General features: G+C 37.3%; 1 protein-coding gene across 1 annotated transcript in view; it reads right to left on the reverse strand.

The window, feature by feature from the left end:
• shtn1 (shootin 1) overlaps window positions 1-18,972 on the reverse strand; it is a 283,793-nt gene that overhangs the window by 180,007 nt on the left and 84,814 nt on the right. The window contains exon 3 of the mRNA XM_039737252.1: window positions 17,489-17,549. Coding sequence (XP_039593186.1) covers window positions 17,489-17,549 — 61 coding nt within the window. The remainder of the gene's footprint in view (window positions 1-17,488; window positions 17,550-18,972) is intronic.

Here is an 18,972-nt window from a genome sequence, read left to right on the forward strand (position 1 = left end):
AATGGATCAACATGCGCGGGGAGGCCGTTGAACCCCATTCGTGATGGAGACCGTGGCTTCCAATTGTTCCCCACGAACGAGAAATTCCCAGTACTACTCTCTTTTCTGTTTCTTTTTCCGGTTTCTTTGTGGTGGTGGCCTGCGCCACCTCCACCTACTCAAAGCTTCATGATGCTCCAACAATGATGGACGGATTAAAAGGAAGAAGTCTACGTGACCATCATCATCATCAAGCCCTTCCGTGAGAACCCTAAATCCAAAGAGGACTGTTTCATTTATGTTAGGTAGAATGCCCAGAGGGGACTGGGCGGTATCATGGTCTGGAATCCCTACAGATTTTATTTTTTCTCCAGCCGTCTGGAGTTTTTTTGTTTTTCTGTCCCCCCTGGCCATTGAACCTTACTCTTATTCGATGTTAATGTTGATTTATTTTTTATAATTATGTCTTTCATTTTTCTATTCTTTAATATGTAAAGCACTTTGAGCTACTGTTTTGTATGAAAATGTGCTATATAAATAAATGTTGTTGTTGTTGTTATACGCTCGCACTGATTATGTCCCTGCCCTTTGTAAAGCCCCCCGTGGTCGGGTGACTTGGTGGATTATATATAAAAAAAAAAAGCAGCCGGAACCGCAAAGAACAATGAAAAATCAACATGTAAACCGACTGAGGCGGTGTTTGGAAAATTAACAGTCAACGTGACTCACAGGTGCGTGTGGACTGTACACAGACGAAAGCAACTCAGGTAGGGAGTTGGGGGCGGGCACATAAGCGGGCAGTGCGTACTGAACGAGCGCCGTTCAACCCCGTCCTTCGCTCTCGAAGGAGATAGCGCGACGGCGCTCCTCCGGTTTTCAGTCACGGACAATTGTATGTTGGTTCGTAGCGTGCATTGTTGCAATGTTACTTTTCTTGGTGGTTTATTAAATTACGGATTTTTCAAATGTTTATTTTTTCCTCTGTGCTTAAAAATCATTTAAAAAGTGGCCTGATTATGTGGCGTATGCTACGCCATGGGTTGGCTAGTCAGATTTAATGGCCTTATTACATTTTTCTATTAAAAGGTCTGTCCTTATACTTTCTACCTCACAACTTGAAAAAAGAAAAGAAAAATGCTCACATATAAAGATGAAAAAATGCTTACATTGGTTATTCTGCAAAAAAATATTGTACTTAATATTTGGCAGGTAATTTATGTATTTTTTTATAAATGTAAACAAGCTATAGAGTATACCTTGTTTAGATAATGTTTATATTATTTTCATGAATGAGTATTATGAGGATATGCTAGTAATTGTTTTTATATAGAAGTCTGAACTTTTGTTTATAAAACAATTAGGAAAAAAAAAAATCTTATTTTAGTGAATGATTAGAATGCAGAAGTGTAATGTTAAATGACCATACCCTGACACATTTTCTATATGTAATCATGAACTGCAGCAGAGCAACTTAATACCACTTAACTAATTACCAGTTGCAGTCAACAAGAAAACATGAATCAACACAGTTATTACAAGTGGCGCCTATGAGTGGCATCTAATTATAACTCGAAGAGCATTATCTTTGCATTATCGAAGTAACCCCAGCACCCTACTGGGGACTAAAAGCTACTGATGGCACGGATGGCCAGGCCTCCTTGTTGCAACAGCTTTGTGATGCCCAACAATATTGCTGGCAGCACCCCTTCACACTAAATGACATGTTAAGGGTAATTACTGGTAGGCAGGGTAAATAAACAGGATTGGAAGTGAAAATTGTACAAGTACATACCAAGCCGTCTGACACATTGGAAGTGGCAGTCTTAATTGTGAGTTTCTTTGACTGCTCAAGATCATTTCAACCAGGTTTCTCAGAGGACAGTGATTATAACTGTGGAGACGGCCAGCATAATGGTATCAGCGGCACTGACAGAGCAGTGAATTAAATTGTATCTGCTGTTGTGCTGAAGCCTTGATGAGAGGTACAGATGCCTTAGTGGTGTTATCATTATAACACAATGGTCATGTTGTCATCAACCTTGCCATCCCCAATTGAAAAGACATGATTGTGAGTTGAAGCTTTTTTCTGTCGTTTGCACTGAATAGAAGCAATTTTCCAAGAGCTATGAAATCACGTAATAGGTCTTAAAATGCAGCTGCTTGGCATACAAACGGAGGCCTATTAAAGTGGAATCTCACACAATATGTGTTTATGCCAGAAGAACAAATGGGAGCTGAGCAGAGGCCAAGTTTATTCAGAGACACAAAGCCTGTGTACCACTTCATCAAAATAACTGTCTTTTTATATTGTACTTTAACTAAAGCAAGTCATTGTTTCCCCCCCTCCAGAAAAGAAACCTTAATACTTCTTTACTGTCTTTCAACATGGATATAAGGATTATTCATGCAACAATGGCTATATTTAATCAAATTAAAATGTATATAAAAAATTGTTTTATCAATACACAAATTAAATTTTATAGTACATAGAGTTGTGATAGCTGAACAAGTAAAAACAAATATACCACAAACATTACAGTAAGTTAAGTTCACATGTAGTAAAGACATCCATAAATATACCTTTGTCTCAAAGTATTTCAACAATGAAACCTCCACAATGTTGCCGCTTAACACTTGGAATCAATGCTTAAATAAGAAAAGCAATATTTTAAGGAAAGTGAAACCATTGCTAACTGCATTAGGCTTCAAATGTCACACACAGAATGATAATATTTTTAGGACAAGGTTTCTGTGTATCCAGTAACATTGTGATAATAAGTGGTTTTCATTCACATACAGCCCAAAGTCTTATCAACAATGAGGGGTTTCTGAATGAACTTATCTTCTTTTTTTACTGACCTGCAACCCCTATTCAATTTTTTATGACTACCAGTTGCCCAAGACACAGTATGACAAAAAGGACTTCTGTGCATCTTCACTGTCATGAATCTCTAACTATAAATGGGAAGGTACTGCTAGAAAAACTAAGGAAGGGGAGCAAATTCTTTCTTTGACCCAAAACAGCTTCTTTCAATTTTGTTTTATACACCTAATTGCAGAACATGCCATAAGAAAAGAAATGGTGGCACAATGTGGATTAATTCAGCCTCACTGAATGAGAATTGCTAATTAATCACCCATGTTAGTAGATCACTGTAACAAACACAGGCTAATTTACCAATCATGAACTGTAGGTTTCTTTTTAAAATACCACAAGCCACTGGGAGATATGGAGAAATGACATAATTATTCACTTGTAGATCTCTAGGCTGACAGAATGGCCTTGATAATGTTGTGTGTGTGTGTATGCCTTTGTTTATAAACAACCAATAATAATATATCAGTTACAAAATATAGTAAAGTGACAATATGTCTGCAATATTTACATTTTTTTCTAGAAGTATTTTAATAATTTCAGACTAATTTATGCATCTGTGTATTATCGCTGGGTGAACAAGGCTCATTAGATTAATTACGGGTTTGTGTAATTTTGTGCAACCTAAGCTTGGCACACTGATTCAGAAAGATTACACACACCATATCCACTTAAGTACTGTATATGAGTGATCCTCACTCCTCAAGAATGGGACTAACAAAATTTGGCTTAAGCAGACCAAGCACTGGAGACTGATACACTTTAGTTAATGTCACTAACCAAAAGTGCACGGCACATTACATGCTGGTCACTAGTTAGGCTGTCTGTCCTCAGCTGCTAACTGATGGGAAAGAGGTGGAAATCTATCCACAAAAGACACTTTGTATTTACTTTTTTACTTCGATCACTCAAGATGGGCAGACACCATATAGAAATTTAAAACAAAGCAATATTTATTAATGAAATTGAAAAACAGCAATAAAAATTAATAATAGCAACATCTGGGTATAAAGAACTAAATGTACCTTTGCTTCAAAGTCAAGAAGCTTAACACATATTTTCTGTAAGAATAAGAAAGCTGAAGAATAGCATCAAAGGAAGCATCTCTGTGAAGAAGAGGGAAAAGAAGAGAGAGGGAAGGAGGCTCGTCTTCAGCCAGTGGTTCTTGATTCAGAAGTTAAGCTGATGCACTGACATTGTCTCTCAGTGCCAGCTGGATGGAGTCTCCACCTCACCCTCATCTTTATGCCAATATCTCATGTGGGGGTCATGACACAGATAATTGGCAGCTTGTCTCTGAAATTGTGATCACAAAACAAATGTGCAAAATACTTTATCTTGTCAAGAGAGTTTATCTATATAGTTTCAGATCTCCATGGTATAGATTGTTTTACCTGACATATGAGTTATAGACCAAGCAGTCATACTAACCTAAGATTAAATGTGTGTTATACACTGAGATGAAGTAAAAGGAGCATAAGTACAGACTTTGACAAATTATATAGGACTAGACATTAAGCCCGTTAAAATAATGGGTGCTAGAACAGTAGTGCATAAACATTTGTATGAACCGTCTATATTAAATGGCAAGGGTCCTTGTATGTGGCTGTAATATGTGTCACTGTATTGTGTGCCTTTAATTTTCTGTCTCTGTAATACTGGTTTGTATTTCCATAAAATGCCTGTAATTTTGTCTGACAGTAATACAGTTGAAACTCGGTTCACGACCATAATTCGTTCCAAAACTCTGGTTGTAACCCGATTTGGTCGTGAACCGAAGTAATTTCCTCCATAGGATTGTATGTAAATACAATTAATCTGTTCCAGACCGTATGAACTGTATGTAAATGTATATTTTTTTAGGTTTTTAAGCACAACTATAATTAACTATACCATAGAAAGCACAGCGTAATAGTAAACTAAATGTAAAAACATTGAATAACACTAAGAAAACCTTGAACAACAGAGAAAACTAACACTGCAAGAGTTCGCGTTGTAGCCTTATGACCTGCTCGCTAAAAACTCTTTTTTTAATGAGTTTTAAGCACAGGGGAAAAAATGAACATTTGAATAATCTGTAATTTAATAAACAACCAAGAAAAGTAACATTGTAACAATGCACGCGTGTGTGTGTGTCTGCCTGTCTCTCGCCTGTGTGTGTGTGTCTGTCTATCTGTCTCTCACCTGTGTGTGTGTGTGTGTGTGTGTGTGTCTGTCTGTCTCCCTCTCTGCACAGGGAATGCACAGGAAGAGACTGAACACGTGCTGTGTGGCCCCGTGCATGCGCACTTCTCCAGAAGACACACACACACGGACAACGCACGCGCCTTTGTGTGTGTGTGTGTGTGTGTGTCTGCCTGTCTCTCGCCTGTGTGTGTGTGTCTGTCTATCTGTCTCTCTGCACAGGGAATGCACAGGAATGAGACTGAACACGTGCTGTGTGGCCCCGCGCATGCGCACTTCACCAGAAGACACACACACACGGACACCTGGACGCACACAAGGGTTTTATTAAAGAGGATTATGAACTAAAACATGAAATGGAATTAACAGAATCTGTGAGGAAACTTTTAGATTTGTAGGTAAAAAAAAGAGTTCAGAGTTCAATTGCAGTTGACTACAACTCATCTGAGCAAAACTTGCAGCAAAACACAGTCCACCATGTTTTCTAAGCAAAAATGGCTGCATTCACAAAAGGTCCCTCCAGGAGAGGCAATCTGTAACATAAACAGTGATATCTCTTTATTCAGGGCAAATGGGCACTGTCTAACCCCATTGCTCAGCAGACGGCACTGTTTGAAAAACAATTTCTATTATATGTTCAATGCATTTTTTTATTTAGAAAAATACTTCTTTTTAGAATATGTAAAATTTTATTTGTGCTTGGCGCCACTGGCTTGTTTCTGCGTTGTTATGATAAGCCCTTGAACCCTGCATCATTCTTGCTATAGTTTGCTCAAATGTGTGTATGTGTAGCCTGAAATCTTCAGTTCAGCCATGGGGTTTGAAGCAGGGAATCCTTTATAGTTTCTACCGGGTTGATTTTTTGGTAACACAATTTAAAACGTGCATGAACTTGAACATCACTCACCAACTATGTTCCCTCTAAGCTGCATGGCCACACACCTCTTTTTTTTTTTTAAGAGGGCCACATGACATTTCTGAACTTCTGTGCAGCTATTATCATGCTGATCACACTCTTTTTGCACAGGTGTTATCGCAGCCTCCTCATCATCAATCTCAACATATCCTGGTGCTTTGCAGCAAGCAGTCACTATCTCACAGGGTACTTCATCCACTGATGTAGTGGTGAACAAATTAGTTGTAAATGGTAAGTATCAGCTCCTCTGTTATTAACAATTGCTCATCAGTTAAAAAAAAAAATTAGTGGGATCATTGGTCATCATTATTATTATGAATAGCAACAATCACTTACACACAATATGAATCACAACTTTGTCCCTCAAATATAAACTGAACATTTATGAATACTCATTTCTATTTGTGGTTTCGTTATTATTTCATGTTGATGCTGACATATCTTTATATCCTGTCCTTTGTTGGTTGCACTGTATGACAATATGTTGATAGATCTTTATTTTATGTGATTTTTATGGCATTACTCAGATTTTATTTTAAGTCTAATACAATGTAAAACACCACTTTTCTCCCTCTATCCCTCCTGCATAGTTCACAGAGAGAAATTTCCTTTCGTCAGCTGCTCCCTGTGTCGTTGCTGACACTGGATTCTTCCATGGCTGCTCCCATGCAGCTTCATTTACCTTTCTTCTAGTCACTAGAAGTTGCTTCTAGTACATCCCTTATCTGCACATTTAATGCCATGATCAGAGGCAGCAGCATATGCACTGTCTGTCACCAATTCAGTAGGCAGATGGAAGCCAAGATCCTTCTCAAAACTTGCAGTGAAGCAGGACTCGTAAATTTTGCCCTTTAAGTGCTTGATCATCTCTTTCTCTTTCTCGTTTATTTTGCACGGCATGTCAGGATGGCTCACTCCATTTCGACAGCATATACTTTCCAAATTCACATGGGCTCACAAGAATATAAATGGTAAGTACACCACTAATCATAAAGCTATTAAATAAAATTATTTTATTTAAACTGACTTTTATGTTGTAATTTTACAAACCTCAATCCTTCTATTTGGTGTAGTGAGAGGTCTGCATCCTAATATTATGCATTATTTGTACAACAAAAAAATTTCACATCATACCCAAGGACATGGTGTGTATAAAGAATAAAACCAGCCAGAACCCAACTAGTTTGACCTCCAATACACATAGCTTCTGCACCCAATTTCTCGGCAATCAATTTTACATTTCCCATGCTCAAAGAATATAATTTTATATTCTCTCTATTTCTTCTTGCATTTAAAAAAACTTACCTCATCAACATTCTTGAGCTTTTCTGTACCAACTTGCGACAGAAAAATAGTAGTCAACTATCAATATTGTACAATCTATTTTCTTCAGTTGTCTGTTTGCTGTAAAGTTTTCCTTTTTTAGTCATTCTTGTGTGTACTTGTAAAAGTGTACGAGACAACACACGAGAAAGAAAAAATGACGCAACGAGGAATAAAAAGTAGAGGGGACATGAAGATCTCTTTTTCGGGCAGAAGTTTAAACCAATTTGATATATATTTTTTTTTTTTTACAGATAAAACAGTGGCTCTTAATCTGAAGATTTTATAAGAGTAATGTCTTGAAAATGGGCAAGGTGATGTTTTGCAAAAATCTATTCTGTCATGGAGAATCTTTAAAATAGTCCACTAAGACGATCTTAACAACCCATCTGTAAAACTAGTCGGCACCAAAATCCTCCAGCACAAAAAAAAACAGTCTACTTTATACATATAGGTATACTGAATCTACACTTCTAAAAAAAAATTAAGGGAACACTTAACTGATACATTGGAAAATCTTTCCTGAGTAATACTGTGTAATTCAACAGTCAATGGAAACCAAAATCACCAAACTATTGTAGGCTGCATTCAACATCATACTGAAAATAAAAGTCAAAAATTGAACATGGGCTGATCCAACTTGCATCAATTTTACCACGGCAACTCATAATGTGGCTCAGTAGAGTGTATGGCCCCCACATGTCTGTATGCACGTCCGACAACGTCTGGGCATGCTCCTGATGAGACAGCAGATATTGTCCTGGGGGATCTCCTCTCACACCTGGATCAGGGCATCAGTGAGCTCCTGGACAGTCCGTGGCACTACCCTTCAAGGTATGCCTCTCCAGACCATCACTGACCAACTGCCAAAACAGTTATGGTGGGTGATGTTGCAGGCTGCATAACATTCACCTTAGCGTTTACATACTCTTTCAAATTCATCACATGTTCTCAGTGTGAACCTGCTCTCATCTGTGATGAGAACGGGGCGCCAATGGCAGAGCTAATTTACTGCATGGTTGCCGGTTATGAGCATAGGTCCCACTAGAGGATGCTGGACTCTCATGCCATCCTCATGGAGTTTGATGCTTGATTCCAACAATTTGATCAAGAACATAATCACCAGTAGTCAGCTGGAGGTCATTTTGTAGGGCTCTGGCAGTGTTCCTCCTGTTAACTCCTAACACCAAGGTCCTGCTTCTTGTGAAATAAACCCTGCCTTTCACTCCAAAGGTTCAGCAGCACAACAGCTGTCTGACAGTAAAGGCTGTTTTCAACCTTGAAAGATTAGTGAAAGCTGCTTATACCACTTGTGATAAAAGTCTACCTTCTTTTTTCGGTCGCAGAGTTGGTAATCAGGAAAAAGTTTGGGCTCCTAAATTTTTTAAAATATATTACATTTTTTCTCTAATATAATGTTTGTTTTTTTTATTTTAAACCATCATCTCTCAAAAACTGGATGTAATAGGGCAATCCTGTTGCCCGATTTAGATTCACACGTCAAATCTATAAAGAACACATAACATTTTTAACAGGAGCAAAAAAAAAATTTTTACAGACAAGTGTAATTAAACATAATTATTTTGAAGTGTCAATGAGCAACACCAAGAGCTGCAGGTGTTAAAATTACACACTAATAATGGAGAAGAATCCTCAAGCTGTAATCGCGTTATATTTTGGTATCATTATTGCCACAAATGCATACTGAACATAATGTACGGTAGCCAAAGGAAACTCTCCTATCTGAACTAAAACTCCTCTTATTCCTGTGTACAGTGAAGGGTGTCTAGCTGCGTACTGTCAGCTCCAATAGGAGGAGATTATTCAACTAGTGGAGAATGTCTGTGCTATTTGTTTTGCCATGTGTATAGAATGGTAAGCGGGTAGGGTGTCGATTTTATGGATTTTTATTGAAATGAAAAGGACTAGTGAAGTTTAGATAAATCATGAAACAAGATAAATAAGGATAAGTAATACTCCCCTAACTTTAATCTTTACCCCAGAAAGAACATTTAAGTTTACTCACATGTCTACTGCTGACATTACATTAGGCATTCATGTGGTATATAGATAATTTCTGTAGCATTCATGTGCATTAGGAGTCTAACTTGTATTTTTAAAACAATCTGTATATCTGCATATAAATACAGATATAAATACTACATGCTCTTTATTGTCTGTAATTTTCATTTTTTGCTACACTAATATCTGGGCCAGCTTTGCCATTTAAGTGAAGTCAGAGGGGCAGAGTTTCAAAGTAAAAGCAATATCTGAAACTGGCAAATAAACAGACAAAGTTAAAATTGGCAGAAATTCGGAATCACCCAGAAATCCAAAACTTAAAGTTTGTGTTCTTTTATCTATTATAAACTATGTTTTCTCTGTTGCAGATGGTACTGGCATTTGGCATACAATTCTTAAGGAAGAAGCCAACTAAGGACCTGTAAGATGCCTTTCTCAAGCTACACACTCTAATATCCTTACCCTCTTGTGCAGTTGTATATTTGGGATCTCTGCTTCGTTTAGATGCAGCTCGCTCTGTTCCCTTAAGGCAGTAGGTGACATTTTACATGAAACCCTTCACTTACTTGACAATTTGTTGCATGGAATAACATCTGCTTTGCAAAACAACAAAATAATGATGACAGCTCTTTGATTTTGGTCATTTCTGAATCCAGGATTAAACTTTACGAAAGCCAGTAACTAACAAACTAAGAAACGACAGTTGACTTGCTTTATGCAACAGAATACAGTAACAGGTTTCAGCCACAATAGAACAATTACAAATGTTTCTCTAATGACCAATTTACATTTAAACACAATTAATTGCTATCACTTTAGTTTAGATACTGCAAAATGCATCTATTACTCATCTACTATTATGTAACAAAGGATTAACACTTCATAACACTTACAAAACATCAGTAACCTTATCAGTGGAGAGCAAACTAGTCCAAACAATGGATTTAAAAGAAATTGTTTCTGTGTTTGCATTTTTTTTAAATAATTTTTAAAGAACTTTAACAAAAAATATTAATATCATTATTTACTTTTTAGAAGTGGTATTGTAATTATAAAATGAAACTACCATTAAGCAATTAACCTATTTATTATGCACCACTTTTATATTATTATACCGTATGTGTTTACACATTTTGTAAATAAAACATACTCAATTCTAAAATGCTAGGTCAAATTTACAGTAATTTACTTAATATCTGTAGTAAACTCAGGCTTTTGTTGGCATCATTTACCAATTCATTAAAGTACATATATGTTGTATTTATAGTTTCAATAAAATGTGTACATGAATGTGAGTTTATAAATCAGTTCATAATCATTTAAACAGCCATATTACAAAAAAAAAAAAACAATGAGAAAACAGAAGGGTGGATGTTACATTGTTAATTCTCTATCAAAGAGTAAAATAGCAATAAACCTACATTTATGAATAAGTTATATCATGGGGCTATCATTTAGAGCTTCACCTAGAACAGGGATGTCAAACTCAAGGCCTGCAGGCCAGATCCAGTCCTTGGACCTCTTTAATGCATCTATGTGATCAATATTCAAAAAATGCTACAGTACATACGGCCGAAGAAGATTGTAAATTATGCATTTCATATAAAGATTCTATATGTAATTGACATTTACATATTCTATATGTAATTGACGTTCTATATGTAATTGACATTTACACTTTTCCAAATTTACCAAAGCTCTGCAGCTCTTAATTTGCTTCATAGGATGATTCAAGGCAGAACAGTTCACACAAAAACAGAAATAAATTGGTATTAAAGAAAAAAAAAAGTCCTGTTTAAGGCTTTTACATCTTGTTTTACTCTTTAAGTTTGGTCATACAGTCGTGCTTGTGGCACGTTAGGCAAGTTAATCACATTAGACATGTCAAACACCGTCAGACAACTGTATGCCATCTTCTGTTCTATTTGCAATCATATTGAACAGTCCATGCTAGCAGTAATTAACACTACAATATTACCAAGAAAGTTCTATCTTATGTTAACTCACAGGGGGTAAAAGGCTATAACATATTCTAGGCAGCTATGAGAAACTGATGTACTATAGAAACTAAGCACACACTTATATGAATTTAACATTAACTTTCTAAGATTGGCTCTTACACTTGCCATTCCAAGTTCTCTCTAGTGGGCTATAATTAGAATGATAATGGGATGCTTATAATGACCCAACAAAAAAACTGAAGCAAAAGTGAAATGGCCATAAATAAAATTTACTGTTCTAAGAAGATACAAAAGATGTGACTGTTTTATGAAAGAAATGCTAGCTCCCACACACACATACATTTATGATTTTAATTAAACTTATTATTATTATTTATGTTTTAAAGCTGGTACTTTGCTTACAAAGCGGAATCACCATCAATCAATTAACTTATATATTATATTATTATATTTACATATTATTTGCATTTATACATTTAGCAAATAAAATATACACAGTTTCTTAAACGCTAAAGCCAATTTATATTCATTTACCTAATATCTGCAGTAAACTGCTAGTTTTCTTTGGCATCATTTTTTTAAAAATGGGGAAAGGGAATTGGACAGAGGTCATTTACAGCTTTGCTTGGGGTAGCAAAAATACTAGACCTGAAGTTGCTGTCATTTTTTCCACTCAATGCTGATTTAGGCGCAATGTCCAAGAAATAAAAAGCTGATAAAGAGAGAAGGCAGTTTCAAGAGAGATGCGAGCCAAAGTATAAGATTGTAATGGACAGAGAGGTACCTGTAAGTCTTGTTTGTAAAGATATGTGGCGGGACTTGTTTGTTGATATATTCCAGCTCTCGTCGGACATAAAATGTTTTATTTTTTCTCTCAATAAAATTGACACCCCTGACATAAAAACATTCTAAATCAAGCACTGAATGTACTAGTACAAGTTGAACTATGGTAGACATTAAATGTAAGTATTTTTTTCTGTTTTTCTAAAATATTCCTTTAAATTTATCTTCCTGTTGTTATCAAAGGCTTGACTTAATACTCTTCACAGAGAAAAGCAGCCAAATAATAAATTCACATGAAGCAGTGAAATTTTAATGAGAAAGCACCAGTGTGTTTGGTTGAGCATTAATTAGTATCCCTCACTCACACTGGTAGTTATTCAACACAAGTAATTATTAAGCAAATAATTGATCCGCATGAAACTGACCCAGGTAGTGCAAGTACAGTCCTCAGATTTAAAAAGCAATATTTGTAATAATAATTTGGAAATAATTTATTCACTAAAGTAGGCTGTTTTAAATTCAACACCATGACTCCATGCTGAGGATTTGGGTAATATTACAAAAGTCTCAGAAGAGGTCCAAAACACTTGCAGTCAAAGTGAATTTGTGAAGATTGTCAATGACAGCCTGATGCTATTAAGATGACAGTATATTGCTTATACAATTTAGAATCACATAAACTAAGATTTATTCTGCCAACTCAGGGTACAAGGCATGAAGAAACCAGCAGATCACCAGTTTAAACCAGGGCACATTCACTCACCCACCCATACTCAGTGTCATATGATATATGTGAGAAATAATTCAACATTCTTAAGTGATTTACATTAAGGTTTTGCATTACACAAAAAAAAAAAACACACAATATCAGCAGGTCACAATAATCAGAATCAAAATTCACTTTATTGGCCAGGTACACTAATGTGTAGTATAAATTTGTTTTGATAGCAATGGTGCAACATACAAGGGAAACACAGAATAAAAAAGATAAATATAAAAAGATGAAATATAAAATGATCAAACATGATGCACAATGGATCGAGGAGAGGGAGATCCCTATTATCCTCACTGCAGGATCTCGTTCTCATAGACTTTTCTGTTCCCAAACCACACAGTGATGCAGTTTGTCGGGGTACTCTACACAGTTCCTTTGTAAAAGGTGATAAGAATTTGCTTAAGTGTCTGCAGAAAAAAAAGGCGTTTTTTCTTCTTAACAGCAGAGGTGGCGTTGATTGTTCAGGAGAGTTCTAAAGAGATATGTACACCAATAAACTTATTTCTACTGACTCACTCCACTGTAGAGCCACTAAAGAGCAGTGACGAATAGTCAAGTCTTTTGTCTTATCGACATTTATTTTTACTGCATCACCTCTCCAGATGTCCAACCTCTTCTCTGTGAGATGTGTTATTATCGTTGCTGATGAGCTTCACTATAGTTGTATCATCCATGAACTTGACAATGACACTGGACTCAGATGTAGTGGTGCAGTCATGGCTAAGCAGCATGAACAATAATGGTCTCATTACGCAGCCTTGGACAGCACCTGTGCTCAGCCCGATGGTGTTTGATACAATACATACTGACTATGTCCTTTCTATCAAAAACTCCAGAAATCCATTACACAGTGGAGTGTCCAGGCCCAGCATAGAGAGTTTCCTCACCAACAACTCGAGGATGATCGTACTGAATGCCAAGCTGAAATCAACAGACAGCATTCTGACATACTGTATGTATCCCAAGTGTTCAGGTTAGACAGTATAGTGTGCAAGATGTAGGGAATGGCATCATCAGTGGAGTGGTTCAGACAGTAAGCAAACCGGATTGGGTCCAGTGAGGTGGGCAGGATGGAGTTCACGTGTTTATTGAGCAGCTGCTTAAAGCTCTTCTTCATGATAGGAATCAGTGCTATTGGACGGTATTTATTAGGTCATGTCACCGTTGACTTCTTCAGTGCTGTAATAGCTCATGGAGAACACATGTAAGAGATGTTAAAGATTTCTGTAAGGGCATCAGCCAGGTTGTCAGCACAGTCTCAAAGTACACACCCTGGAATATTGTCAGGCCCTACACCTTACTGTGGATTGATTCTACTTACATCAGCAGCGTCAACATGGAGCACCTGTTCCTTGGGATGGACATGGACTTATATGCCCTTATGTTGTTTTGAATCTTGTATCATGCGTAGAAATTATTTAGAATGTCAGGCAAGCAAGGATCAGTGCTATTGGCCTGTAGTGAGATTTTAAAATACGTTAAGGGCCAGATGCCATGCCACACGCACCTAGGATCTTTAAAGTCACAAAAATTGTTGTTAATCTTTTGTGGATACTGACACTTGGCTTTACTGATGAACTTGGGAAGTTTAGCCCATGGTAATCTGAGAGACACTTCTCCTGACCTGAAGGCACATCTCTTGATCTCAGCAGGGCCCAGACCTCAACTGTCAGCAATGGCTTCTGGTTGGTATGTATAATGATGATTTTTACAATAGTGACATCTTCAATGCAGTTTCCTAGGTGCCCAGGTGTAGAGTCAGTACGCGCCTCTATATAAATATTCTGGTCATAGGTGGCTCCCTCCTTGAACATATTCCAGTCTGTACAGTCAATGCAGTCCTACAATGCTGAGTTGGCTCCTTTAGGCCAGATTCTGACGAATTTTTGTAATGGACTAGATCAGGCATGTCAAACACGTGGCCGGCAACAGAAATCTGTGCGGCCCGCATGACAGATCAGAGTTAGCACTGAACTTGTACAAAATCATTACTATAATTTGTGATTGAATCATTCTGCATCTTCGGCGTTACTTATCGACTTTTCTTACTTCTGCATTCTGACAAAAACGCATTTTCCCATGGCATTACGGTACCGGAAATGTCATCTTCTAGTATAGCCACGAGCCTTGACCAAAGTTAATGAACCACAACGTCACAACTGAAGTGCTAGGCTGCAGCTGCGGGCAGCAGGGGCGGCCTTAGGCATGTGCAAACTGTGCACCTGCACAGGGTCGCCACGCCAATATACTGTATATTGAATATAAAACAGAAAGAGAAAATAACGACATCGTAGCTGATGGCAATGTGGCCGAAAAACATTGTGTTTCTTGTTAATTAGTACACTGTATTTACTAATGTCGCTAGAGTCGGAGCAGTAATCTATATGTAGTATTATAACGTTCTGCGGTAATGAGAATATCATGGGCCGCCACTTGGTTTTCAAGTTACAGACACACGCGTATAGAAGCGTGTCATGAGCACGAGGCAGCTATGCAGTGTCCGCAATGGACGTGGCCATCCGCTGTGCATAAGATACCATACTGACATTGGTGGGCAAAGGGGCCACCATTCTTTCTCTGCCCAGGGCCGCCACGAGCCTAGAGCCGCCCCTGCTAGGCTACACTACTGGCTGGGCTGCTGAGACTGGCCACTGGGCAGAACTGACCATTACGAGTAGTAATAGCCCGCATACTTTCACATTTTTTTGCTCTAGTTTTATGTAATTTTGTGCTAGTATTGTAACGAACAGTTAGTGCAGACTACAGTTGAAGATCTGAAGTGGAAGCGAGAAGTTGTTGAGTTGTTTATTAATATATTTTTGTGATTTTGAGTTTGTAAAATTAGTGTAGGTCAGGTGGCTTTTTGCATATCGGCTTATTTTACAATATAAACTTTGAAGTAAACTTGGATTTTTGGAAATTTGAAAATTAGATTTTTTCCACCTTGAATTACTGAGCAATGAATTCAGTGAGCATTTTCAAGATTTAAGTACACACGAACAGGACTTTACGCTGTTCTTTTACAATGTTGAGAATGCGCCTGAGAATATCCAAATGGAATTGATTGAATTGCAGTTAGCTTCTATTCTGAAGGCAAAATACAACGAAGTTGGTGTGCCAGGCTTGTATGCTTACCTGCCACCCTCGTATGTGCAGATCCGTAAGTTGGCTTCGAGAGTACTGTCTATGTTCGGAAGCTCTTACTCTTGTGAGAAATTGTTTTTGTTAATAAAAGCTACCAAAACCCCACATCGCTCAAGACTTACTGTCGAGCACCTTTCATCCCTCATAAAAGTTGCAGCTGCTCAAGATTTGAAGCCTGATATTGACGAACTGGTTACTAACAAGAGATGCCAAGTGTCGGGACAAAAGAAATAGATCTCACACCGTAAGACTCCTATATAAGCAATGAATATAATATAATAATATAAGGACCTAGCTAAGAGACTAAGTCTTTAATTGTACACCGTTGTACGGAGAGTGTATGGAAATAAATTGCTTTTCTTTAAACTTTAAGTGTTACATTTTTTAAAGTTTTCAGTATTGGAAAGAAAGCTACAGTAACTTTGTATAATAGTATTTGTTACAGTGCAGCCTGCTGACGCACATATGGCAGTCTAAGCGGCCCACCAATGGTAGTGCGTTTGACATTAGCTTAGATCGTTTCAGCAGTGACCCGTATGCTGGGAGCAGCATAGCACAGAGGTGGTCTGAGAATCCCAAATGGGGGCAAGGAACAGCCTTGTGAGAATCTTTAATGTTTGTATAAAATAGGTCCAGCATATTATCTCCCTTTGTGGCGAAGTTCATATTCTGGTAATGCTTTGGTGCTGAACTTTTTAAGTTGGCATGAAATCACCAGCAATAATAAAAACACTGCTAGGATGGGCTGTTTGCTGCTCTCTGATGACAGCACCTCGTTAGCATTAGTATTAGTGAGAAGCTCAGACCTGATTAGTCAAAATAACTGCATTTGGTAAAAAAACTGTTTAGGTGATGTGTTGTTTTATCTTTCACTATATGAAGGCTTTTGTATAGGTGATGTCCTGGGTGAGTCGGATAAGCAATACTCTTTGTGGCACACTCCCTTACTCAGGACTCATAGAACACTTGAATGTGTGGTAAATTAGAGCCTATGATCTTTTTCACAGGTTCTGATGGAGTGCTGCAGACTGGCTTTAGCCTGAAAGGAGGCAGCACAAAATCAGATAGTTATAGATGAGGTCAAATTGACTCAATGATGGCTGTGTAGAATTTGACCAATATTGTCTGAGGAAAATTGACTGTCCTCAGCTGATGCAAAAAAGAACATTCTCTGATGGGCTTTCTTAATAATACAATGTGATCTTATTGTCCCACTTACGGTTTTGTGACAGCACAGTGCCCAGAAACTTAAATGACTCTGTTGTCCCAATGGCTGAGCCATTTATTGCAAGTAATAGGTGAGCTGTTACCTTAACTCTACAGTATATCATCCCCTGAGTTTTTTGAATGTTAAGGTTCAAACTATTAGGCTGCAAAATATTGTCAGATGTTCTAGCTGGCAGTGATATTTGGATTAGCAACATACTCAATTCATGTCCAATTTTCTTTCCAGATTAGACAAAGCTACTGTATTAACCTATTATTCTTGAAAGTAACAAGTACAGCAATACTATCAAATAACTTACCCCTCTCAAACTCTTTGAGTTGCTTGACAGCCTCATCTCTCTCATGTTGTATTTTTGCACACTGTGAACATACAAGAAAAAATATTTTACAGAACGGTTGATAAAAATAATTTATTTAAGCTAGGGATATGTAATATGGATAAGTAAGAAATCTGTTTTCATAATAATAACATATAGGAAAATAATGCTTGATGCTAATGTACACCAAAGAAATCATTTTTCAATTAAAGTTTAATGCAAAAAAAATGCAAAAAGAATCACAAGATTTCACCAAATCTTAATAATAAATATAATAAATAATTCTGAATACAAAAATGTAATATTTGTATGCTTTCATCCTTAGCAGTGTACCTGACACTCCCAGTAAATTGCTATGTGGTAAAACTTTGCTGTAAAGTGGCATTGTATTCTGTATATGAGTCACAATTTACTTGTGCTTAGTATGTTGGGAGCACAGAGAAAACATTCAAAATTGGGGTACAAAGAACTGTGAATATTTCAGTCTTCGTTCTGCTCTAGTGCCAGATATTGCCCAGAAGGAAAACAAGGTGTTCCAAGGACCCAAGACAGTCCATACAATTCTGAAATTAGTGGCAAGAAATGTCCCTTTTCAGTCACATTATTTCAAGAAATTATAATAGAGGACCAGAAGAAAGCATGGAAGTTAATCTATGGTTATGTCACAGGACTGCACTATGGCTGACAGATCTCTCCGGTACTGTAATTTGAAAACAAAAGTTTAGTCTTTCAATTCTGCTAAAAGGGGACAGACAGTGGACATTCAAATTATCGACTGGGTAGGTAAAATTTGGCCTAAGCAGTTTATATAAAGCAATATCTGTCTAGAAGACAGCTGTCAGATTTACTTTGTGTAAAACTAATTTTCTTCATTTTAAATTAAACTGAGCTCTTTATATACAGTATAAAGTCTGTTCATACCTTAATTAAAACCATTAGCCAACCTTTTTCTTAGTTCCTTAGTCACTTCATTTAAATTCAGTTTTAAGAATTTTGCTCCATGAAGATAATTTTCACATCCATTCATTATTCAGCTCACAAAAACAAGTTCTATATTGCTGGAATGTGCAATTTGGCACCTTGACTTCCAACACACTAACCCTCAAAAAACACTGAGGCCCCTGCTGTGTACCTTGTTCAACTGTGAGAGTGTGGCCAGACAACAATTTGATAGCACAGCATCACAGGCCTGGTCAACAACAGTAATGAGACCACTTACAGAGATTTGCCTTCTGAAACAGGGTGTCAGTAATGTCAGTAAATGTAAATTATTACACATAGGAAGTAAAATATAGGTTTGAATACGCAATGGGCGGTCAGAAAATCAAGAGTACACCTTATGAGAAAGATTTAGGAGTCATAGTGGACTCTAAGCTATCGACTTCCAAAGAGTGTTCAGCAGCCATTAAGAAGGCTAACACAATGTCAGCGCCCTGATGTGCGAGTAAAAGTCACAGGAGGTTCTG

This window comes from Polypterus senegalus, chromosome 1 (genome assembly GCF_016835505.1).
Source record: "Polypterus senegalus isolate Bchr_013 chromosome 1, ASM1683550v1, whole genome shotgun sequence".
In the NCBI taxonomy this organism is placed as follows: Eukaryota; Metazoa; Chordata; class Cladistia; order Polypteriformes; family Polypteridae; genus Polypterus; species Polypterus senegalus.